General features: G+C 38.4%; 1 protein-coding gene across 1 annotated transcript; it reads right to left on the reverse strand.

Moving 5' to 3' along the window:
• Window positions 1-7,311: 7,311 nt before the first annotated feature.
• Window positions 7,312-26,176, reverse strand: UTP18 (UTP18 small subunit processome component). The gene is made up of 14 exons (XM_026654530.2): window positions 25,880-26,176; window positions 24,570-24,700; window positions 24,290-24,385; window positions 23,152-23,228; window positions 22,781-22,866; window positions 21,404-21,529; window positions 20,748-20,922; window positions 19,693-19,793; window positions 17,878-17,968; window positions 15,738-15,861; window positions 12,665-12,839; window positions 9,118-9,260; window positions 8,240-8,304; window positions 7,312-7,478 (listed from the first exon to the last, which is right to left on the reverse strand). The coding sequence occupies exons 1-13, from the start codon at window positions 26,114-26,116 to the stop codon at window positions 8,280-8,282; spliced, it is 1,587 nt and encodes a 528-aa protein (XP_026510315.1). The 5' UTR covers window positions 26,117-26,176; the 3' UTR covers window positions 7,312-7,478; window positions 8,240-8,279.
• Between the last annotated feature and the right edge of the window lie 252 nt (window positions 26,177-26,428).

Raw genomic sequence — 26,428 nt, forward strand, 5'->3', positions numbered from 1 at the left:
CAATATATGAATATTCAAATAAATTTGCACAGTTTAATTAAATTGGCATAAAGTTGCACCTTAAGTTATATAGGTATAATTTTGTATCTAGATCAAACCTTTAAATTGTCCAAAATTCTACATTTACCATGTCAGAGAGTTGCAATGTGATACTTTAGTAAACCATTTTCATCAACTGGAATATTTTACCAGGAGATTATCTAGTCAACTACCACTCCTCAGACTGATTCTCTCTAAGCGGCAATGACATTACATAACCTTCAGCACAGCATATAGGAGTCTGAATTCCTCTCATGTTAGAAGAGGTGGAGGGGAAAGAGGCAATGGCCACTTCCATCATTTTATATGATTTGGTGCATGATTCCAGCTATAAAAGATACTTAATTCTCAAGGTGCAGAATACTGAAGATGATGAATTAGATTCCAAATTAGTCACAAAAAATATGCAAAACACCCCAACCACTTTTGCAACACTATCTTTTTTAAAATGCAAGACCAGCCTATTACTAATTCATGCACCCGCAGTAACCCCTTTCCCTTTTGATTAAAAAAAGCCAACATGCATCATTATGTGATTGAGGTTTAGAAAAGCTCACAGTTAATCATAGAATTCAAATAAGGCCTTGGGGTTTACCTTTTTAATAATCATTTAAAGGCATGAATACAATTTCATGAGTGAATTTTGTGACTTCATTCACAGACATTTAAAGAAATTGACATTTAAAGAGGCTGACTGGAATGAAGCATCAAAAAGCCATGAATGGGACAGCTGCCGCAAGGACTCCTAATGCTGCAAACTGGCCAGACTGTGAATTTGTGGCAGGGTATCATTCACTTTCCCTACAATTGCACTTTCTTCTAGAGATATCATCTCTGGAATTTAGCCTCCTCCAGTGCTAGCAAGCACTTTATATTTTACATTTATATAGCAGCTTTCCACCTGAAGGTCCCAAAGTGCTTTACAAGCCCTACACTGCAGCTACACCACCAGTGAAACGCAGCCGCTTCTGAGGACAGCAGCCAGCTGAGGCATAATAGCACACTACACAACCACAGTTGGGAAGGAAAATTTTGTCCAAGGACACAAGGTAAAATCCTTGCTCTTAGGAAAGGTCAAATGGGATCTTTAAAGTCCACACAAAGCAGCCAGGATCTGATTTTTAATGTCGCATCCATAAGCTTCCCATTCAGCCCTTGGTTAACAAGGTGACAGGTGTTTTAAAAATGTCTAAGAGAGGTGGAATACAGCAAATGACACATGACTATTGAGACCACTGGCACAAGTGATTCAGACAAACTCATCTGTCTCTGCTATTACCTTGTTCTCCCATCCTTCTCCCATTTGTCTGTTCATTCACCTGTCATATTTTTGCTTAAATTTTTCAGTCTGGTCCACACATACATTTTATACCCATACAACTATTTCGGTAAAGGGTGCCATTTTTTAAAATCAAAATACTTATAGTGGTACATCCCTTAATGTGGCCAGTTAGACTGATATAAAAGTGCTTATATCAGCATAGCTTTTTCACTTCCCATACAGGTATAAGCTATACCGATGAAGGTGACCCAGTCTAGAATTTGGAGTGGGTGAGGAGAAAAATGAGGGATTTCTAGTTTGGGTGTATTCATGTTTTAGCTGTCAATAACGCATAAAGACATCTATTTACTGACCGTTATGTAGGGTAGAAAAATATTTCAGTAGAAACAAGGCAGGGTTATGGAGAGGAGAAAATGTTCATGAAGGGAGCAGGGCTAGCTGTGTGGTGAAGGCACACACCCAACACTCAAGAAGTCCAGGTTAAAGCCTCAGCTCAATCATTGAGTTACTGCACAAATGTGGGCAAGGCACTGAATTTCTCCTGCCTCAGTTCCTTGTCGGTAAAAAGGGGTGCTACACGCTAAAGAGACAATACAGAGAAAGGAAGTAAGCTCTATACAATGTATAGGCAAGCTGTACAATGGGGCCCCACTCCTGGAGGAGATCCGGATGTACTACTGTAATAGAGATAATTGTGGCCTGGGTTCTCTGTTTAACCTCTTCCTGCCATGACTTTCCTTTCCATATTCCCCTATTTATTTATTTTTAAATCAGCAATTTTATGTCTACTGCTCTTCTCTTTCTCCTTTTAATGCTCCTTTACCACATGGGATTTGTATAGCCAGCATTACAAGATATTTACATGCCAGATATGCTAAACATTCATATGCCCCTTCATGCTTCGGCCACCATTCCAGGGGACATGCTTCCATTCTCATGACGTTCATTAAAAAAAATAAAGTGTTAATTAAATTTGTGACTGAACTCCTTAGGGAGAATTGTATGTCTCCGGCTCTATTTTACCTGCATTCTGCCATATATTTTATGTCATAGTAGTCTCGGATGATGACTCAGCACATGTTCATTTTAAGAACACTTTCGCTGCAGATTTGACAAAACACAAAGAAGGTACCAATGTGAGATTTCTAAAGATAGCTACAGCACTCAAGCCAAGGTTTAAGCATCTGAAGTGCCTTCCAAAATCTGAGAGGGACAAGGGGTGGAGCATGCTTTCAGAAGTCTTAAAAGAGCAACATTTCGATGCGAAAACTACAGAACCCGAACAACCAAAAAAGAAAATCAACCTTCTGCTGGTTGCATCTGACTCAGATGATGAAAATGAACATGCATCAGCTCGCACTGCTTTGGATTGTTATCGACTGAACCTATATTGAACCATCATCAGCATGGACGCATGTCCTCTGGAATGGTAGTTGAAGCATGAAGGGACATATGAATCTTTAGCGCATCTGGCATGTAAATATCTTGCTATGCCAGCTACAACAATGCCATGAGAAAACCTGTTCTCACTTTCAGTCAACATTGTGAACAAGAAGCAGGCAGCATTATCTCCTGCAAATGTAAACAAACTTGTTTGTCTGAGTGATTGGCTGAACAAGAAGTAGGATTGAGTAGACCTGTAGGCTCTAAAATGTTACTTTTTTAATGGTTTTTTTTTGTACATAATTTTACATTTGTAAGTTCAACTTTTATGATAGAGATTGCACTACAGTATTTGTATTAGGTGAATTGAAAAAGACTTTTACAGTGCAAATATTTGTAATCAAAAGTAAATATAAAGTGAGCACTGTACACCTTGTATTCTGCTATAATTGAAATATATTTAAAAATGTAGAAAACATCCAACAAAATTTAAATGGTATTCTATTATTGTTTAACAGTGCTATTAATCACAATTTTTTTATCATGCAATTCATTTTTTTTAATCACTTGACAGCTCTAGTTATTTTTAGTAGTTTTACTGTAATGTATTGTTTGTCAAAATAATGACCTGTGCTTCCTGGAAGCTACCTTTTGGGGCTTAAAGGTTATTCTGATGTGGAAAATACTCCTCCTTGCTCTCACACCAACTCCTCTCCAGTGTTAGCCAATATATGTATTATATGCATGGTATATTAATACTATATATATATATATATATATAGGTGCTAGGAAGTTAACAATGTATTATGCTCTTACCCCACTTTGGTTCAACCCATCAAGAATCTCACAACCCTGTAAAGCTGAAGTCAGCTTTGGCATTAGAAAATAGGAAATTTGTCAACAGAAAGATGCATGAATACTTTTCACTAAGTACAGTTAGGGAGTACTTTCATGGCTCATCAACACTTGGAATGTAATATGAAATATGGGAAAATAGAGGTAGGTACCAGGGACAAAGCTGGCACCAAACTAGTGGGCTAAACTTCACATGACGTGCAAGGCATTTTGTATCTTGTAAAATCATACTATAAATGCACTAGCTCAAGTGCGCGTCTTTGAAGCACACCTTCTGAATAAGGTAAACACACTCCTAGATAAGAATTGCTTCCTGGAAGGAGACTACATCTCTCCTTTTTGTACAGTACTATTTTGCCTTTATACAATAAATTGGGCTAAATTTGGTTATTTGGAATCTTGAACATTGTAACGAATGAATGACAAGTGTATTCTAACAACTGGCTACACCTTTGAGTCAATACCAATAAACCACTGTAGTGATTACTTTAGCAGAAATGGACAATTCTCATCTACAATGCAAAACCACCTATCCCATCACAGACAGATTTAGCTTCCATTTAATGAACAATGGGTCAGGGTCCTGCCAGGTCCCCAAGCAGCAAAAAGCAAAAGCTGTGATCACGATCGGCCGCAGCTCTACCGCCGCTTCATTCTACGGCGGCAATTCAGCGGCAGGTCCTTCGCTCCGAGAGGGAGTGACGGCCCAGCCGCCAAATTGCCGACGAATGGCCGGACGTGCCGCCCCCCTCTTCATTGGCCGCCCCAGGCACCTGCTTGCTACACTGGTACCTGGAGCTGGCCCTGGGTCCTGCTATTGATTTTTTTTGCATCTGACTCCTCTAAACTTCAAAAGGAGCTCTGTGCAACAATTACCCCTAAGAGGACTGTTTACATAAGCAAACTTTAGAATATTACTGCTAGTGCTTTTCAATATATATTTGGATACATGGGTTTGTGAATCACTTATAAGAAATATAGTTTGGTAGACATCTCTTGGTATGCAGTTCAGGCTCAGGCCACCCCACATTATCCATTTATAGAGTTTGTCCTTTGCATTTTATTTTGCAAAAATTATTCTTGCTTTTAGCAGGGGGTAGCTCTTAAAACGGTTTACGTATATATTTTCCCCAACACAATTTAAAACTAAAAATTTGTAACTTTTGCACTTCAATTATTTTTACTTTAATTTGTAGCTTACTAGAAAATGTTTACATTTAATGTTTTGTTCTTAATTTGACTAACTATCCCCATCTCAGGTTAGGACATTAGGGAAAGACAGAACAACTCTGTCAGAAGCAATGTGGTCTAGTAAACTAAATGATACTAGGACCTAGGAGCTCCCATTTCAACCCCAGATCAGCTAAACTGACTTGCTGTGTGACTTTGAATCACTAAGATTTCTCCATCTGCAAAGCAAGGGTAGCTAAGTGGAGAAACTTACTTACCACACACTGATGTTAGAAGGATTAAACATTAAGAACATAAGACTGGCCCTACTGGGTCAAACCAAAGGTCCATCTAGCCCAGTATCCTGTCTTCCAACAATAGCCAGTGCCAGGTGCCCCAAAGGGAATGAACAGAATAAGTAATCAAGTGATCCATCCCCTGTTGCTCATTCCATTTCTGGCAAACAGAGGCTAGGGACACCATTCCTGCCCATCCTGGCTAATAGCCATTGATGGACCTATCCTCCATGAATTTATCTAGTTCTTATTTGATTCCTGTTATTGCTTTGGCCTTCACATCTTCTGATAAGGAGTTCCACAGGTTGACTGTGCATTTTGTGAAGAAATACTTCCTTTTGTTTTAAACCTGCTGCCTACTAATTTCATTTGGTGACCCCTAGTTCTTGTATTATGAGTAGTAAACAACACTTCCTTATCTACTTTCTCCACAGCAGTCATGATTTTATAGACCTCAATCTAAAAGCAAAGCATTTATAAAGTTGCTTCATTCTTCAACCAAAAAGACCCACACCACTAAATTTCTCCAATTATTATGCCCTTCTTGGAAGTAGTGTTTCATTCCTACCAGTGCTTAGGCCTCCCGTCCTCCAAAAACAATTTCTCATATAATTGTGTGCGTTTTAACACTTAACTTTCCTACAGTTGTAATACTTGGATGAATGCAAATGAGCTGCTTAATATTATCTTTTTTGGTACTGAATGCAGGCACACACAGAACAAGCTTGAAATATAAGCTCACATTTATTTGGACCTGCATTGCTTTGTGTGATACAATACTGCCCTCTAGTGAATAATTAGAGAAATCTACCTCAGTGAGACTGGCTTTGAAAGATTCAGTAAAATTTCAGTCAGGTAAGATTTAGCTAGATTTCTTCAAAGCCACAGGAAGAATAATCCCTGAGCAGACATCTTATTTTATTTAAGTGCATATTTCAGTCCCACAGGAAGAATTAAATCTACCAGTTTTAATTTACATTTATTGCAAATGTCAAACTGATAAGAGATTAAACATGTTTCAGATATTCTTGATTTTACACATCGATAGCAAACTCATTCTTCCATCACTGTTGGGTTTGTGCAGTCATAGGGTTTTAGACAAAACCACTAAGAGGTAGGTTTGAGGGTATCAGTGAGATGTTAAAAAAAAAATCCCTTAAATATGTATATATGAAGCAACTTCTGTTGGTGAGAGAGAGATAACAGAAGTTGGTTCAATAAAAGATATTACCTCACCCACCTAGTCTCTAACATCCTGGGACCAACATGGCTACAGCACCATGGTATATGCTATGAAGCACACTAGCATTTACTCCCATAGCTTACAGAAAAGGTTGATAGCTATAGCTTCAAAAGATGTTGAGAGCATTACGACTTGAAATCTGCATTTTCCCCCTACTTCAGGGATGAAAATGCTCAAAATGAACTCAATACCTTTTTTTGTACTTCCACCTTCACTGGAGGCTTAACAGTGATTCCATAGTTACCAATTACTTTGGTAACTAGAGCTATTCTATGGCTAACTGATTTGTTACCTAAGTAAAGTAGAGTCCTTGATCTCTAATGTGCACTGGCTCAAAAGAAGTTAGGTGTTAATTTTTCCTTCTGTAAAGTGGACAATTGTATTTAAAAGACCTCCGTGATCCACTTTAAAAAACTGTTAGCTAATACTTAGTGATCCCAAATCACTACAATTATGCAGTAAAAAAGACTTCTGTTCACCTTTGTCCTTTAGTCTATGACTCTACGGAAGGAGCTAGGAAACCAGTTCAGACCAGGTAAGGAGTGAAATTAGAGATGCTGTATATTTGGCCTCCAGTGATGAAGCATCAGCATCTATACATTATCCCTGCTGGTTGACTCACGTCTGAAAAATTTCATAGTTAGAAAGTTTAAGAGTCAACAAACTGATAGGTGACACCGCAGGAAAGTATGTTATGATTAGCCAGTGGTTTTTCTGCCAAGAATTTAAAAAAGATAAAATTCAGATGTACAATTAGTTTCTTATAAGAGATGTATTTTTAGGACCGTAAGGCCAACTTAGGTTCCAATGGCTTGGAAAATATCTTAAATGCTTAATATACTAAGCTGGCTAAAATTCAATGTGTTGAGCTCATCTCTGGCACTGCAATACTCGATACTCCTAGAATAACTAAAAAAAGAATTAAAAAGTGTTTGCTGAAGAGGGATAGATCACACAATGGGATTAGCACACCAGCCATTCAAATCCAACTTGCTTCCAAGAACACTAATTTACAAAAAAAAGTTGAAAGACTTGTCCGGAAACATGTTATCAGGTGCTTTTATTAAGCAACACAATACTCACAAAAGCCACCAAACAAGCACAACATTGGACCTTATGAACTTTCATAAAAAAAATACAAAAGTATTTTAAAAATCAGCAGTTTGTGTTTTTTTGAAATCAGCATACTTGTAACTGAAGATTACAGCATCTGGGGAGAGAACAGTACAGAGGAATACATTAGTATCTGCAAAACGTTAGACACCACAGAAAGTGAATATTGGTTTGACGTTTACATATGAAGTCTGTGCCATTGTTCCCAGTTTGCACTGTTCCAGACATTTGGGTTCAGTGATATATAGTACTGGGTTACTGGTGGAAGCCACCCAGCTGATGTGTAACAAAATGTGATGAGATTGTATTGTACATCTTTTATATAAACAGGTTAAATGGCATAAATACCACACAGACTGTCTAAATTAAACCTTTTTTGGACACACCTAAATCAGTAAGTTAATCAAATCAACATATGTCAACTATAAACCGATTTATGTGTCTCCCCCACTGAAGCCTGCAGTGTAACTATTCTATTGTTTGATAATATTGAGGCCAGGCTATTTACTACATTAGATTAGGGTCTTATTTGTAAGAAAGGTGACAAGAAATTAATGACTGATGAGGTAGTATGTTGACTAGAGATCCATTAGCAGAGCAGCAGAGATTGGAGCCTGCTTGGCAACAGTTTGTTCCTCGAACCATCATTAAATCCTGCCATCAAGTATACACACACACACACACACACACACACACACACACACACCATGGTGACTTGCATTACACAGAAATATAAAATGCCTCCCAAATTTCCCCCCAACACACCAAGGTGAAGTTTTAATCAAGGGAAGAGGAGCGAGATCGAAACTTATGTTTCCCCAGAATTATGCTATTGACAGCTGACCCAAAATTACTTACACTTTTGTGATTCAAAGTAGCTTTCCTCGTACTGTCTCTCTTAGAAATCCGAATAATGTTTCAACCTGAAACAAAAAGTTAAGCACTTAAACCAAACAAGCTTACAAGTGTTATTGTAGGAGGCAGACAACTTTCGTTACTACCGTGTCTGGAAACACTAGGTATTCTCATGTATAATCCCAAACATTTCCCCCTACAATATATATTAATAGAGATCCTTGTTGCATCATAAATCAGGTTAGTTTGCAGGACTGTACAAAGTATATTTTTCAAATGTTAACAGCTCAGGGAAGAGATGCACATGAAGAATCAACACAGATATGCTGTTCCCAAATTCATATTAAAGGAGGAAGTGACAAGATGCACACATTAAAAATCTCACTATGTAAATTAGACTTGACACAGGTTGACAAGTGTTGTGTTGGGGGCGGTTATGAGGATAAGGTTTACAACAGTGAGACTGCAAAAAAAATAGTTAATCTCTAGTTAGTAAGCTTTAAATAGAGAGGAGTTTTTAAACTTGTGCCTCAAATAAAGGTTAGAGCAATTCAATCTGTGCCTTGTTCAGTCCTTGGCCTCTACTGAAACAACTATGACTGTGCTTTTTGGTATGGACATTTGATTAATATGTGGACTAAAAGCCATTTCATATTCTATTGAAATGACCACAAGATTTGCTCTTTGTTTTGTCAAGCACTGTATATACTTCATACATTGCATAAAAGCTAATTAACTTGAGTCTCCAATTTGAGCTAGTGCCCTAGAGAACAAAGACTATCCTTACCATACCAGTCTCTGCAGCCATCTATTCCCCTCCTTAAATACAGTAAAAGGTGTCCTTAAACAAAAAAAGTTAAGGAAGCTAATTTAATACATACCTATACAACAAAGCTTTGCCTTTGTTGTTTCCTATGGAAAAAAAACCACTTCTGGGAGAAAAATCCATAGACTGAGCAAGATAAATGAGCTTTCTTCTGAACACTGGGAAGTTTGAGAATACAGTAAGTGAAGGAATGTGTACCTATTAAGAGAAGTATATAGTTAACTATTGTAAGTTTCCACAATCCATGCAGTTTCAAAAAAAATAAAAATAAAATTAGAAAACAATTTAAGAAGTTAACAGGATGCCTCAATGTATCCACTTTAAACCACTATTTTCACAGGAGTATGTTTCATTTTAATACCAGCATTAAATTTCCAGGACATCATCCTTTTATTGCACGTTGAGTTTATTTTGAGAAAAATGAATAATCGTTACTTTAAAATGATTCCTAGCACCAGGACTAAGGACTAATATTTTGGAGAAGATTGTAGAGAGTTTGTTACTATTAACTAATTTAACATTATTCATGTTACAACATGTAAACAACATAACACTTAAGGTACATTTAAAGCCCGTAATAAAGCATCAATATTTAATTGACTCAACCTTAAGAAAGTAGCTCTTTAAAAAGAGTTTCATATAGACTTATTTCTTTGACAAAAGCTGAATGTTGAAACCTTAACACTGTTGAAATGAAAGCCAGATAATTGTTACTGTTCAGTAACACTAAATACTAAAAAGTACACAATAGGGCTGGAAAAAAATCCATAGGAAGTATTACTTAGCAAGTGCCATCAGCCTGTACAGAACCTATGCTTTTATTATTGAAGTTACATTTCTAGCCTGTATGCTCAGGAAGAAACACAGAGAGAATCACATTTTGAAGCTTAAGTGATATTCTATACTATTGTCCTCCCAAGTCTGCTGGCTGATGGGAACAAGGAGGCAGCAGTAAAACAAACAAGAAATTAGCTCAATTTCATTCTGCTGTAGCTTGGGAAATTGATGAGCCACTATAGAGTCAGTCATTTGAGGACTTAAGAGGCTTGGGAAAGGTTAGATTAACAGAGATCCAACATCAACGCCAAGGCTGTGGATTAGGAAGGAAGAAAAAAAAAAAAGTGATCCTTCTGCCTGCCTTCCAGTAACTGAACGAAAGGCTTCAAATTTAATCAGACATCTACTTGAGACTACGCAGGATGGTTACTCAACCTGGAGGCGACCAGCAGCAATTTCCTCTCTCACTCCACGCCTCTGCTTCACAGGTATCACGAAGGACACATCAAGCAGTTATAAACATTGGGATATTTTCTCAGAGATTCAATCTTGTGAGTGAACAAATGCCAGTGCCTCTTCAATCTACCAAAAGTTCATTCAATCGTCATTCTGCACCTGCTGAGGTGGAAGTTGAATCTTTCCTTGGTGCTGTTGAGGTGGCCAGTATACAGCTTAATGAGCCAGGAATGCAAGGGGTAGACTGGGTCCACTATTTCAACATTGCCAAAGGTAATCCGCCCACAGGTGCTGGAACTAGGGGTACTGGTGCACCCCCTGGCTTAAAGAGGTTTCTACAATATACAGTGTTTACAGTTTGGTTCAATGGCTCTCAGCACCCCCACTGTACAAATTGTTCCAGCACCCCTGAATCAGCCAGTCGGGAAAGGAAGCCCCTACTTGTACCTTTCTGAATAGTCCTGTGTTCTTAAAGAAGCAAGTATCATGCACCCTTCCTGACTAGTCAACACATCAGTGAAGCATCCCTGGTGACCCACCAGCACTTGCATAACCATAGAAAAACAGCCCTTTCTGTGGATGTAGTCTGTGGCAAGGTGGTCTGGTACCAAAATAAGGACAGGCATGCCTCAGGAATGCCTCAAAGTAAGGAGCCTCAGCTGAAGTCTTTAAGAGCTCTTTATAAAATGGACAGAAAATAAGGACACAATATATTATTTCCTCTTTCTTTCCATCTTTAAGGCCTATCGTACCAAACAAAAAGCCTGGTTAACAAAGTATTAGCATCAATTTCTGAAAATCTTCTCCCACTTTTTACCCCACCCAATCGGAGTTCATATTTTTGTTTTAGTAGAATCATTTGTTTTCAGTTTGTCTCGACTTCAGAAGCTTCTCCTTGTTTTGAGGATTAAATTATATCTATTCTAGAACTAATCCTAAAGAGACCCTGACAGCTCAGGTACTAATTCAAGGTATCATCTTGTCACAACAGCAAATGTCCTGTATTTGAAACAGATCAAGAGATATTTTAGGTGTTCACTTATCCCTAATAATTTACTTCTTCATAGATTTAATGGACCAATATTTCAGCAGTATTTCCCCCTCAACATTGCAAGATACATGCATTGAAATTATACTGCTTGGTTCTCTCATCAGTGTAGTGCATGTCATTATCTTGGGTTTATCTTTCATAGCTTTGTGATGTGATAAAACTGTTCTGTTAAGTCATTTTATACACTGAAACCAGTCAGCTCACCTCTAATTTTCTTCCAGTCAAGCATTCTAATGACACTATGTCTGGTTTCTTTTCATTAGAAATCACAGGTTTAGCATCATTAAGCATTAATGTGATTTGACTACTACCACAGTACTAGTCTAATGAATACAAATCATGTAATTTTGCCTCAGATTTACTGTTGAGGATCTCTGATATGCAGAACCAAAACCAATAGACCAAACTACATTTTTCAATATTTTGAGTGTACACTAATTTCAGTAGCCTCTCAAACTACTACAGTTAAGAAAATGTACAATAGTACTACCCTATTTGCCTAAAACAGATAATAGCAGCATGGAGAAAGGAAGGTAGCTGAGCTTTGCTTTACCAGCCTTATCTCCATGCCAGTCAGGAGCTGCACTAAGTTCTCAAGAATTCAGTTCAACCTTCCCAGCTGGTGAGTAATTACGAGAACATGAGGACTATATGTAGGGGTGTGTTACTATATCTCCCACTTAATCACTGGATACTGCTTAATTTAATTCCATTTTATTTTTTCTGAGTGTGGGGAAATCCTATTTTTAAAAGTAATTTTTAATCCAATTTATCAATGGACAGCTCTATTACTGGCTAGAGAGAAAGAGGACACAGGAAGAACCAAAATCCTCAAAGAGCTAGAGAAGAAAATCCATAATGAAGAGACTGCTATAACTAAAGGCTGCATTAAAAGGCCAACAACGAAGTCTAAATAACTACTACTATGTACTTAGCAGACTGTTACCCTTAGTGTTCAGATCATCAACCAAGTAGAGCTGATCAAAGTGGGAAGAAAAAGGGTTTCCAGAAGGCACTGGAGTGAACCAGATATCAAGGTTAGGTAAGGCTCTTCAAGGCAGAGACCATCTTTAAGTTATGTATTTGCACAGTGCAAAGGAAACTGGGGTTAGGGCCCCATGGCACTACAACAGTACAAAGAAAAATGAAAAGTTTAGGGTGTTTGTTCCATAGGCCTAGTATCAGATAGCAGAATGAGGCTGGCACAGGTATATACCGCCGTTAACAATAAAATCACCTCCCTATGCCATTATCCTGTTCAATTTGGGTATTTGCATCACAGCAAACCTTTACTGAAAAGAATAAAGGCTTGACTTACCAGCTTGACTGCATCATCTGCTGCACTGGAGGCCACTGCCAAAATTTCTGTGGTGGGATTGAAGGTCAAAGATGTAGCAGCTGTAACCAAGTTCATTATGGCTTTAACTGGTTTAGGATTGGTTTCTCTGAGGCAAACATCGTGGGTATACACATTCACAACTCCCGAACAGGAGCTAGAGAGGAAAATAATTAAGAGTCTCTTCAAAAAGACCACGTGGAAAAGAAACATTTTCTCAGTTTGTGACAATTTTAGAGATTATATCAGAAGCAGTTTCATATCTACATAAACCATTCAAGTAAACCTAAGCCATTTTTCCTCCTAACCGAATATTTACTAATATCCACAGTAATAGCTAAACAAAGCATTAACTCTCAAATGTGAGCCTGGGTCCTTAGTTCAAGCTGAAGAGACTAATGCTTTCAGCTCTGGAGGTCCCTAGTTCAATTCCAGGTTCTGAGGTCAGACTACATGATGATAATGGTCCCTTCTGGCCTGGTTATCTACGGAAGACGCTGCACACAGTGTGTAATATCTTTTATAAAAAGGCTAAGTATTGTAACCAAGAAGTAATACCAGTAAAGATGACGTATTCTAAATTCAAGCCTATATTAAATAACTAAACATTCTGAACTACTAGTTTCCAATGGTTACTCACTTTACATGTCACAATTCTGGACACTTCTTCTGTTTAGAAAGTCTCATCTGGAGCAGGCTACCAAAGGTGTGTCATACAACTGACAAATATTAAAAATTATTTTCTAGTTACTCATTTAAAGGATGTATGTTGAGATTTAGATCACATCAGGAGAAGTAAAATGTACCCTTAAATAAGAATGGCCATACTGAGTCAGACCAAAGGTCCATCTAGCTAAGTACTCTGTTTTCCAAAAGTGGCCAATATCAGGTGCTTCAAAGAGAATCAACAGAACAGGTAATCATCAAGTCATCCATCCTCTTGCCCATTCTCAGCTTCTGGTAAACAGAGGCTAGGGACACCATCCGTGCCCATCCTGGCTAATAGCCATTGATGGATCTATCCTCCATGAACTTATCTAGTTTTTTTTTAACCCTGCAATTCTAATGGTCCCTTTCTGTGAATACTGTATTCAGATCTAACCCACAATAGTTCCATACATAATACAAAACTGTTACCAGTATTCCAGCTACTGAAACCCATCTATAGATTTCCACCTCATGAAAACTCACCTTGTTCAACCTACATTTACTGAAATAATCTTATCACTGAGCCAGTGAGTCTCTTCAAGATGAATCAAACCAAGGTCAAATAATATCAATTGGTAATTACTTCTACAGTATAAACTGGTTTAAAAAGGGTTTTAGGTAAAGAATCATATCCTGCTCCAGATGCTTTAGTAAGTGCCAAATATTATGTTTGCTCAAATGCAGTACTTCAAATGCAGCTGACGCTTCCCAATCCTGAGTCTTTAACACTGCAGCTGTATGTAACAAAGCCATAAACAGTCTGAAGGTTACATCAATTAAAAAAACAAAACAAATTCCATTTTTGGATTCTGTCTGGTATTAGAATTAAGCCCTCTGAACAGTTATAAAAAGATGCAAGAAAAACTTATAGAAGTTGTGTTAAAGAGTGCACTCCACCTAAAATGGATATAGTAAGGAACAAATGATTAAAACCCAAATTACATCTATTAAAAAAACTCAGTATTTCAAATGGTATATAAAGGAGACAAATTGAATCATTTGTAGTTTCAGAAACTTATGCACAGACAAGATGCAGGGTATTTTCACCTTACTAAATATAGGGAGCCAGAAACTTTCAATTTCTTTAAAAACCAAACGAAAAGTAAGTTCTCAACCACAAAGAAAGACCCTAGTTGCTGGGTTGGGGATTAAGAGAATACAGGAACGTTTTTATTAAAAAAAACAAAAAAAAAAAAACCACACCTTTAAACTTTGAAATCATTATTTCAATAAGATTCCAGTTTGATGTACCAGGCTTTAAATGTATGTCTTTTTCATATTCCTTTAAAAATATTTTATAATGTTTTTTTCGCTCCCCTTTTGAAATTTTACTTAAGGATCTTTTTAAAGCAAGGGTAGACTGATCAGGGAAGCAGTGAAACTGACTGCACAAGAAGTGCCAGCAAATGCACCAAGCAAGCAAACATTTTTCCATCAGCTTTTTTCAACTGAATTATCTTAAAAAATTGAGTATTTGCTATTAGTGCATTTTCAAATTGTGTCTCCTTACAAATCAGTGCTATATTTTAAAAAAGAGTCCAAACAATGAATTAACTATTAGAGAAAGGGAAGAACTGGGAAGAGATTGAGGAGGAAAAAAAAACAAACACTTGAGCTGACATTTATTAACATGAAGTGGTCACAGAAATCCAGTTTGCATTTTAACAGTTCTGTAGTTAGACCACGTTAACAGTGGCTGCACTAGTAAACATATGCAGGAAAGAGTCAAATGTTCCTGGCATTTAGGAAAAATCCCTATACTAGAATCTTTGTTAACAGATCACAATTCACCTACAGCTACCTGACTTGAATGGAAGGAAAATTGAGAGATTTGGTAATATTACAGTACTATAGATACCTATGGAACACAATGGTTAGGTGTTCATGAGAAAGAACTGTAAATCCATGCAGCTCTCCACCTAATAAACTCAGGCTATGTCTACCCTGGCCCTTTTGTCAGTAAAACTTTTGTTGGTCGGGGGTGTGGGGAAAAAAAAACAAAAAAAAAACCCAAAACACACACCCCTGACTGACAAAAGTTTCACAGACAAAAACACCAACGTGGATAGTGCTATGTCGGCAAGAGATGCTCTCCCACCGACATAGTTATCACTGCTCGTTGGGGTGGTTTAATTATGCCAGCGGGAGAGCTCTCTCCTGCAAGCGTAGAGTGGCTACACGGGAGACCTTATAGTGGGGTCTGCAGTGTACACAGTCTAAATCTAGTCTTACCTCCTACTCTTTTACTTACCACATTGTGAACAGTTTACCCAAGAGTACCAAGATGACAGAGGGAAAAAAATAGGACATTCAAAAACTTTAAAATGCTTAGTTTATCATCACTTACCCACATGCCACGTACTGGCCATTTTTTGATACAGCAAGACATGTTCCACGCAAACATCCTTCATCAGTGAACCTGTTTAGACAGCGCCTACTCTTCACATCCCAAATGAAAACTTCACCCTCATCTAATTATGAGCAAAAGAAAAGTAACTGTTAATGAATTCTAGTGTATAAAACCTAGTAGCAATTAAATAACTATGAAAAAATTGGGCTAGATCAAAATTTACTTTTAAGATCTACTTTAGGAGAAATCTGAACCATGCATGTCCAGATATATCTATGGTCTCCAAGTTTGTCAGAATAGTAGGAAAAGGCTTGGTAAAAAAAACAAACAAAAAAAACACACACAGACACACCCACCCACCCCCCTGGGAAAAAACAAACCAACTGGGGCTGACTTTCAAATTTCATACTTGCAAATCAATTGTTTGAACATTCTTAGGTTAAAGATAAAGGAGTTAACACATAAAACTAACTTAGCCTAATATGGCAATTCACTTCTATTGACACTACTTTTTGTACAAAAGGCGGCATGATTCTACATAGACACCAGTAAAACAGTATCTAGCGAGAATTACACTATCGTTCCCATTTGGTATGAACTAGATTTACCTAATATTAAATTCAAGTCCCCAAAACATTAAACCATGTGAGTGTCTTCTCCACCCAAAACACAGCAAGAGACCCTGCCACTGCCCATCATCAGTGGCCTGAATAAACTTAAGTCTAACAGAAATCCTCCTTCTGAGGGAAAGGCAAGACCAGCTTGACGGGATAAGAGTACAAAAAGCAAGGATAGGCAGATGCTTCTCCAACATGCCATACCAGCACAGAAAGACTTATTTTTTTCCGTATAATAAAACGAATTTATGAGTTCCAATTACCCCAATCCCTGGTCTGAAGGCAATTCAAAGCCTATTCTTCCGTTTTATGAGACTGCATGTTAAGGGCATTTATGCGGTAGTGGATAGAGGTCCATAGTATAGTCAGGATAAACATCATGTCCAGAATTGAACTCTAGTAAGACACTGGGAGGGAGTATTTTCAGGGACAGATCTGAGCCCAAGAAATTTTCATACTTCAAATATGTCTTTGATCCAGCACCATAACCAATATGACAGTGAGGCAATAAAGGTCAAGTTTCCTGGGATGCTATGCAGCCTGTTGTTCAGAAATACTAAAAGATCACTTTGCGCAGAATTCTTTGGTACAGTTAGGATGTGTAAGTTAACATCCAACAACGCTAAAATTTGTGTTTTTTCACAAAGAGCTACAAAGTTGATCATCAGTCATCAAGGAACCACCATTTTTGCTTATTAGTGCCACTTTGCTTTCAGCTTCTCTCTGTTTGTCCACAATTGAGGAATGTCAGTGTCTTGACCAGAATTCAGTCTTCCATCTGTAGTGTACAGTGCACTTGGCTTTGTGTTCTAATCCACACAGCCAACATCAGCATAACATCAGGCAGCAGATAAGTAAAGAGGGAAGATATAAATCCTCAACCAGAAATAATGAGCAGCTGTTTGATTCAAAGCAGGAGAGGAGAGTGTTGAATATACCATCTTCTTGTTAGAGGGTTTCTTTCAAAAAAAAAGAGTAAAGAACATTGAAAACACTATTGAATATTGTAAATTTCAGTAGTATCTCTCTCTCCCTCTTATGTGCCATAACTTCTACCTTTGGAATAGCAAAGAAGTTTCGTGGTGGTCAAAACTGTATTAGCAAGTGTGTCAATTCAGGCCAGTAAAGCATTTCCATCTATAATTTTTTAAAAAGCAACTTCAACAGGATATGAAAAATCTAGTTTCAATAAACTATAAGCAGTACACGACTGTCAAACAATCTGGACATAATTCTTGTCATCCTTCTATTCTGCTCACCATCAAACAAACTTCCTTTCATTTCCCTTCTTGTTATTTTACCCTGTATTCAACAATCCCTTAATCTTGTCTGGACACCAGTGGCAGATGACAGTATATGCCCGAAAGTAAATTAGGGTTTATATACATACTTGGGAGGTACGTGGAGTCTGAAGTTTAAGGGTATCATTTCCAAATGCCATTCTTTAATAGCCTAATCAACTACAAATAAAATCCATAAATCTGAAATTAATGTTCTTTAAGAAAACTCAAATGACTTACTAGAATTTGTGTAAATTTTGCTGCTATCTGGAGAGAATGCTGATGCAACAGCCTTTCCATTTATTTTCATACTGCCAATCAGCTCCTTTGTCTAGGAGAACAAAGAGTAACATTTATTAAAACAATTATTCAGAAGACCAAGAAAAATCAGATCTTTGTCACTTGTGGAAGTCAGATACATCCCTGTTTTATTGCCTGAACTCCCATGTACCAACCCTAATATTTAATTATCAGAATAAGTATATCAAGGAATATCTGATTCCTGCTGCATCTAGCAGAACTTCAGTTTTACAAACTAAGGCTCCAATCCTGCTCTTGCTCATCACAGGCACAAGGGTCCCTCTGCACAGAAACAGTTGCACATCAGGGTCACGGGGAATGTTAATAAGAGTAGTTTATTTTATGCTATCGCATCTAACCAAGGATTCCAGATTTTCTTTTAGGCAAATCTCTATAAATCTTTTCCTCACAGGCAATATATGAATGATATTTAGGACCTTTTCTGATTCCCATTATAATGCACTACATACAATTATAGAACAATACAACAAAACTGTAAGTAGTCAACTGGGGAGTACAACTGGGTCTACTGCATATTGTGAATTAGAAGTAAGTTTATTTTAAAAGGTAGCTTCCAATCCATTAGAAAACATTCCCTCCTGAAATGGGTAACTTTAAATGCTTTTAGATAAGTTCAAGACAATTGTTCTCTGCTGCTCTCTCTCCCAAAACTTGCTCTCACAAAAGGGCAAAGTAATCACTCTTGAGAAAGGACTGTCCGATATTCAAGGGCAGGGAGGATACCTATAAAAAGGAAAAGGACAATCTCTTTTCTTCAGTTTTGTGATACCATAAAGAAAAAGTATTAATATTTCTTAAAACATGAATACATTAACTTATATTAAGTATTCAAACCAATGTACGGCCTACTCATTTTTTCACCCTCATTTTTGACAGGGTATTTCATCTCCTGTGTGTGTTTTTGGCTGGCTCCAAATACAGTATGAAGTCTGTAGTTTAATATATAGTATTCTATGCAAGATACATTTTTACTTAGTGAAGTGAAAATGTATCAGGACAATTATGAACACAACAGTAAGACATTAAAATCCATGATCTGCTGAAATAGCTCATCCACACTCCCATTTTTCTGACACCAACATATTGTTATTTACAAGGTTTTAGGTGGGTATTTTTTGTGCTTCTCTCCAAAAAGAGTGCATTGGTGTTTTTAATGTCAATGAAAGAGCTGGCCTGAGAATGAAAACTTCTAGAAATCTACAGAGCGAAACAGCAGTGCAAGTTTATCCATAGCCCCACTAATGTGCCTCATATAGTACAGGTTACACTGCAATGGACAGTATAGTTCAGTCTTCATTACGTGCTCACTTTTAGGTACCTCTGCCAAAAGTAGTGCTAATTAGGGCCATTGGGGTAGCAATTTTTGGTGTGAATACTGTTTTCCACTAAGAAATTGCAAATCAGTCTATCACTACCAGGTGGCTGGGACTTCAAACAGAGCTGAAAAATTCCATATCCATCACCAGTGTCACGTGTTATCCAGTTCCACTACCAACCATGCACAAAATTGTTTTAAGAAAAAAAAAAAAAAAACCTCTGCCACATACAACCCTTTTTTTAAAGCAAAAGTTATATCATAAAAATGGTACACCTTATTTAGTGTGTGTCATGGTAAAGCCCCTTCATTTAAAGTACAGAAGTATTTTCAAATTCAGCAGATGGAAGAGTTAATGGTTCCGTGACAGCATACCCCGGGGGTTGAGAGCCACTATTAATGACAAACAAGACAGCTACCTTCATGGTCAACAAATGAAGATAACCTGAGGTCCCAGTAAGCAGCAGGAACGATCCATCTGGAGATACTTCAAACTTTCTGATAAATTTCTCTCGCATTCCTCGGAAGAAAAAAAAAAAAAAAAAAAAGGTAAACTTTCAGAACTGTAATTTACACCAATGAGTTCACCACTTTGTGTATCATACATTTGATTTGGGCGGAGGAAAAGGAAATATAGACAGTTACTGTGACTGTTCAGACCTAGCTGTATCAAGCAGTAGACACTGTTAATTGTCCCCAATGAACATGCTTTACTCACCACCTGAGTGCAGAATTTAACATGAGGTAATGTGGATTACAACTTTGCTAGAATGAAAACCAGAGTACAATAAACTGGTGCGGGACCACTCAGACCACTAATATTTATGTTTTGTGTCAGAGTTAATGCTATAAAATACATGCAATGCAACATATATTTCAAGACATTTGCTAAATATACATTTTGAAAGTTTTCCCTTCATGAGGGGACCCAGAAATTTCAACACAAGCGTAACAATCACATTACTAGAAGGAAAAAGATACAGATTCACTGTGAGAAGTCTGTATCTCATAAAGGCACCTGTTTAACACTCTTTTCTTATATGGATGAGCTGTCTCTTCAACTAACATCATCCGGCTGGCAGAGAAGCTTTAAATATTTTGACAAGTTTCATATTGTATCTGGCCTAAGCATGACACAGCTGACAGCTAACCTTGTAAGAGTTCAGACTGGGTTATTTTAGAGACTAGAGGGATTTGTGTTCAAGTTTTATTTTAACAGAATATTCTCTAAAAGAGTTCAGGCTTAAAAATAAGATTTTGGCAGAGAGCTTCCTTAGAATATTGACATATCAGAGTGTCAATTAGATTTTTAAGAGTATTGCAACATGTGTATATACTTACTATATACTATCTTCAGAAGTGACCGAGATCTATAGTAAATCTGGATTGGTGCCATTAAGCATTTTACTTTTTCTTTCAAAAGATTTATAATTGTAGACCTTAAAAAGCATTGAACATCGCAATAAAACCTCACCTCTTATTTGGTTTACAGGAATAATATTTCCACTCATCATGTCATACACATAGAACAGTTTACTGCGTGTACCAGTAGCTATAACTTGTTCTCCATCAGCACTGAAATGAGCCTTATAGACCGGAAAGCTTTCCAGATGTATGCTCTGTATCTTTGGATTAGTTTTACCATCCACCTTCAAGAAAACAGAAAAAAGTTGTTTTTGTTCCTCATACATTCATTTGTAATGTGCCTTTCAGATATATTTCTGTATGCAAGTACAAGAATCAAGAGTGTGTAGTCAATACCAGCTTAAAAAAAAATAGATCGCTCCATTCAATCCCAAAGAAACCTTCAGATTAAGCAGCCTGATGAAAACAAATTTCACATATTTCAGATGTGGCCAAAGTACAATAGATCACAGGTGAGAACAGTTTCCAGATAGAGGCCCTCAATTAAGAATATTCCACCCCAGCTCCAGCCAAGCAACTCAGCCAACCATAATTCCTATGGTGACATATGGAGAGGTGATTCCAGCAACAATCCTATCTAAAGCTATTTTTGGCATAATAACTTATTTTATATTTAATATAGCCAACATTTTAGAAGCACATTAAAAGTGATCCACAACCTCATTGTTCATTTCACATTTTATAAATTGAACACAAGCTGCTCACCTGAAACAGTGATATAGACTGATCTAGTCCAGCAGTCATAACTACTTGTGCAGAAGGATGGAACTGCACTGTTCTCAGTTTAGCATCAGAAGGACGTTCATTATTAGCATCCAAGCAATTTTTCATCTAGAAAAAGACCAGACCAATGTGGTTGAAACGCAGGCATCAGTTCCCTATCCAACTGCATGTCCCTCCCCCACTCCACTCATGGAAACAGGGCTTAATAGGATTTCAGCTTCACTGATCTTGTAGAGCACAGAAGCGCAGGAGGGACCTTGGGTTAACCTTGTAAACATTCTGCATAACTGTAGAATATCACCTAGTTCACACATTAGAATAAAGGTATTCTGAAGTTAGTTTTCAGATCTCTGTGCATTAAAGAGTCATCCACAGCACACTATGGAGTAGCTGTAAATAAGGTTTCAGCTGACCTTCCATTTTAAGTCTAATTTTACGTTTCCTCCACCTCAACTTTTGAAAGAAACAAAGGAATGTCAATCTTAAATGTAACACAGCAACAACAGTGAACAATAGCCTCAGTGGTAGAGGTGAGTTCTTATATTAATACAATAGCAAAATGCAGCTTTTTTTTTTTGTTTGTTTTTTAAATAATCAGGAAATAGTTTACCCAATTTCTACAATTTAAAAATTGGCAGTCAGCTAATCTGGAACAATATAACCACCTGAAGCAGACTACTTGTTTCAGTAAGAGGGTGTTTCTCAACATGGAGTGGACCACACGGGGGGCCTCAGAGGACCACCTGGGGGTACAGAAATCTCTCTGAATTGTTCTGCAGAGGCTCAATTTCAATGAAAAAGTAAGTTTCTAGTTATTACAATTATAAAGAAAACCTTCAAAGTGTGAAACAAGAGTACTGACTGAAGAGCTTGCAGAGAACCTGAAACAACATCTCTGAGGTGTGGACTGCCTCATTTATTTCAATGTGTAAAAAAAAAAAAAAAAATATCAGATGCCAGTAATAATTAACGTTGACTTTAGGGTACTCCACTGCTCAAAGCATGTAAGAAAGGAGGGGAGATATTATGAAGACCTATACCAGTGTCTCCCAAGGTAGTGGGAGGGAAGAGAAGAGTACTGAGGACTAGCCAGGGGGTACAGATGGAAGAATTGAGATGAGTAGGCCTTGAACACCACATGACAGACTTACAACCCTGACTAACTGGCTTCATTTTCTTGGAGAGGGAGGATTTCAGCTTTCAAGAGTTTGGGAAACCCTGCAGTAAGCCATCCACAGGACCACTGGCAAAAACTGCTGCCCAAGCAGAATGGTACTTCTTGTGTTATAAAATATGTATACACAGATCAACAGTAACTATATTTAAACACTTTGAAGGAAATGAGAGGGCAGTTTTTACCTGTAAAATGCCTCTTGGTAAAGTCTCTGACGGACACACAAAATTGCCCGTCTTGCGGAGCAGCTCATCATCTTCGTCACTGTCATCTAATTAAAACGGATTTAAAACTGCTTATTGAATGTACAATTTGTTCCTGCATCCCCACATACATGTTCTTTAACATTATTTTATGTGTTCTCCGCAGCTGCAAGTCAAAACCATAAGCAAAAGCACAGAGAGCACAAAGCAGTAGATATCCAGTATACAGTCAGTGTTTTCTAATTAGAATAGGAAAAATGCCAGGCAATGAATGAATCTCTAAGAGGTCACACAAAATAAGGGAACATGTTGAAAGAACTGAATACTTTTCTAAAATGTTTAAATATACTTACCATCATTTGCACTTTTTCTGGCTTTCTTCTGGTCTTTCTGGGCCCAGAAAGGCACTCCTCCCATAGCTCGCTGAAATCTAAAAGGAAAGAGAACTTTCATATGCCCATTCTTTCTTAATGACCATCATACTGCCAAAAATTTATTTTTCAGCAATTTTCCCCACAGTAATAGGGAGACATTAAAACACCCTCCCAACAATCACATCACCTCACACAGATAAAGCAGCCAGAATCTTCCTTTGCTGTTTTTAACAGATCTTTTCTACTCCAGCTTCCATTAACTGAATTCAGTACATAAAATCTGTAAACAACCTAAACCATATGACATATACATATATAAAATGTTCTCTCCCTCAAAAAGTGAGGGAAATCTAGTTTTGTTAATTACATGACAAGTTAGGTTTTCAAATGCTTGAGTAGGGCAGTGATGATTTTAAACCTGAGCAAAATACTTCGCCATTTATGTAAAATTCAATTTATACACAGACTTGCCTACATAGCTAAGTTCACAGGCATACAAAAGGGTCCTTAAATGTAAGGTAACACACAAATTTGCAATAAGGGCACAAATATTATGCTATTTGCATAATACTTCTGTTTGGTTCACAATTCAAGTCTTTATTAAACAATGCAATTTTTCCTGCCTAAACTGCAATGTGAATTGATTTATTAGTCTCTTTCTTTCTTATTCTCAATTGTTCTGTTGCACATAAAGACAGCTAACATGTCCCCCCTCTAGGGCTGGATGCATTTGATTGACGAAGCAACATATCTAGTTACATAGGACAGATTTTATGAAGCCTAAATTTGTATATTATCTGCTCTACCATGTTGAATAATGGTAAGGAAACAGAAACAAGACTGTCTGCTCCAAGGACACAAGCAAACACAATTACAAGCTAAGAATGTAGTTTTTTTTTCATTATACTGGTTATTTGTTAAGCCCTAACAACATGGTTGACGCTGTTGGGCACACTAGCTTTAAGGAATTTAAGTTATTCGCCTAAATTCCTTGGTCAAAAGGAGAAAAGAGCATCTTAAATGCTCCTAATAGGGGGAAACTCACTTGACCACAACATATCTAATCTCATGTTACTAAAATTAGCAGAAAATTGTTAACATAATTAACAATTCTTACTGTTCTTGAAGCCTCCTCTGAACTTTTTCTTTGGTAAGCTTCTTCTCTGCATCACTTTTCATCATGTCTTTCCGATAACGGTGGGTCATGTTAATTCTAGGAAACAAAATCATATTCTCAATGTTAAAGCATTGCAGAAAGTGTATTAACAGTCCTTATTTTCTTTAAGTCTTCAAGAAGCAGCCATTTAAAATAGCAAACTCGGTATTTCTTCCAAGTCTTAAAGTCAATATCTCTATTTTCCCGTTTCCATCATTACAACATTAGGAGCTTAACTCACATTTCCTCGGCTTCGTCTTCATCATCCACCCATGCTGGTTTTTTAGATGGAGGAAAATTATCTTTTGCTTCATTCTCCACTTCTGAGTCACTGGAGTCCTCTTTTAGAAGATTTCCCGTGACTACATCAAGCTTAAAAAAAAAAATCCATATAATTGGGTCATAAACATTGGTCAAATATAACAATTTTACAACTTTGAACAGTGGAAATTTTAAGACATTTCTCTGCGTGGGGAGAAAAATCAAGAACAAAACAGTAAAACCACCACTCTCCCAGTGTTGGAAGGCTGGGTGGGCAGCCAAGGGGGATATGGAGAGTGTAGTTCCTTCCTCCACCCCAAACCAGCCCCCCTCTCCTCCTGATAGTTATCTATCACCTCCCCCAAGTGCCCTCCCTGATGGGAACAGGAGGGACACCTACCTCCCCTCCCACAGTCCATTCCCCACTATTTCTCATAAAAGGTGAAAGTTTAGAGAACAGTTTATTTATACTAGAAAATACACATTAAAAGAATGCTTTTGCTACTGACAGACTAGCCTAAACCCACAGGTTCCAGAAATATAATAAGATGCACCTTTAAACAAGCTTTTTAGTAAGTTTCAGCTGTATTCCTATATTTCTTTTATTCTTAATGCCCTGTGCACCATGGGAATAAAGGATAACTCCCCACTAGATCTGGGAATTGTTTCTGCCTCTAAACCCATGTTCACTACACCCAAGTGCCTGTAGCAATAGCCACTACAACAGGGGCAGTCAAACTAGGGACCAGGACCCCTCAGGGGTCATGAGATTATTATATGGGGGGTCGTGAGCTGTCAGCCTCCACCCAACCCTGCTTTGCCTCCAGCATTTATAATGGTGTTAAATATATAAAAAGATATTTTTAATTTATTGGGGGGGTCACACTCAGAGGCTTGCTATGTGAAAGGGGTCACCAGTACAAGTCTGAGAACCACTGCGCAAACTCAAGCAATTTTACATTATACTTAAAGCTACTCAGGAATAAAAACCATATATAAATGTAAAGAGCTTTAGACAGTTCCCTATCCCATTCTAGTCGCGCTGTGCTGTGCCAGCCTCGCAAGGCAAACAGCCGGCGAGAGGCACTTCAGGCCCCATCGCAGCAGCGGCCGGGACGCGGGCGCCAGGTCTCGGAGGGCTGGGTGGGCAGGCAACGGGGATACGGCGAGTGTAGTTCCTTCCTCCGCCGCAAATCAGCCCCCGGCCCCTTTTCCATCGCCGCCTCCTCCCCCAAGCGCCCTCCCTGACGGGAAGGGACGGGCACCTACCTCCCCTCCCGCTTGCCTCACCTGCCTGCCCGGGCCCCGCAACCGCTCCTCCTCCTCGGCGTCCTGGCTGCCGCCGAACACCAGCTCCTCCAGGCACCGCTCCACCACCGGCTTCCCGGCCAGCATCCCCAGGTGCCGGGCGCGTCGGGCCTCCTCGCCCCCATCGCCGGGGTCTCCCGTCCACCGCCGCTTCTTCTGCGCCCGGACACGCTTCCGCGCGGGGCTCCGACTCGCGGCCGCAGAACCCGCCGGCTCCATCTCAGCGCCTAACGTACCAACGGCCGAAGCGGGCGGCGTCGCTCGCGAACCGGAAGCGGAAACAGAAAGGTCTGTTTCCCACGTGACCAAGTACTTACCTCACCAGCCCCCTCCCGCCTCTTTCACGTGATTCAGTCCGCTTCCCCTTCACGTGAAACAGTCTCACATGACCCCTTCTCCCCCCCTCCCTTCCACGTGATAGGCTCCCAGGCCGGACTATTCTATTGCCCATACGGAAGGGTCCAATCCCACTTATAACGACTAATCTTCCGGACGGTAATACCGGGCTCAGAAGCAGCAAATCACGTGAGC

The sequence above is a fragment of the Terrapene carolina genome, unplaced genomic scaffold (genome assembly GCF_002925995.2).
Source record: "Terrapene carolina triunguis isolate 2854851 unplaced genomic scaffold, T_m_triunguis-2.0 Scaffold192, whole genome shotgun sequence".
Taxonomy (NCBI): Eukaryota; Metazoa; Chordata; order Testudines; family Emydidae; genus Terrapene; species Terrapene triunguis.

What these genes read in the sequence shown, in the direction of transcription:
- UTP18 (XM_026654530.2), bottom strand. Translation starts at nt 26,116, where the DNA reads ATGGAGCCGGCGGGTTCTGCGGCCGCGAGTCGGAGCCCCGCGCGGAAG. An exon ending in CAAAATTTACACAAATTCTA is followed by an intron (nt 15,862 to 17,877) that starts GTAAGTCATTTG and finishes GCTCATAATTAG; the next exon opens with ATGAGGGTGAAGTTTTCATT. An exon ending in CAGATGATGCAGTCAAGCTG is followed by an intron (nt 9,261 to 12,664) that starts GTAAGTCAAGCC and finishes TTCTCTTAATAG; the next exon opens with GTACACATTCCTTCACTTAC.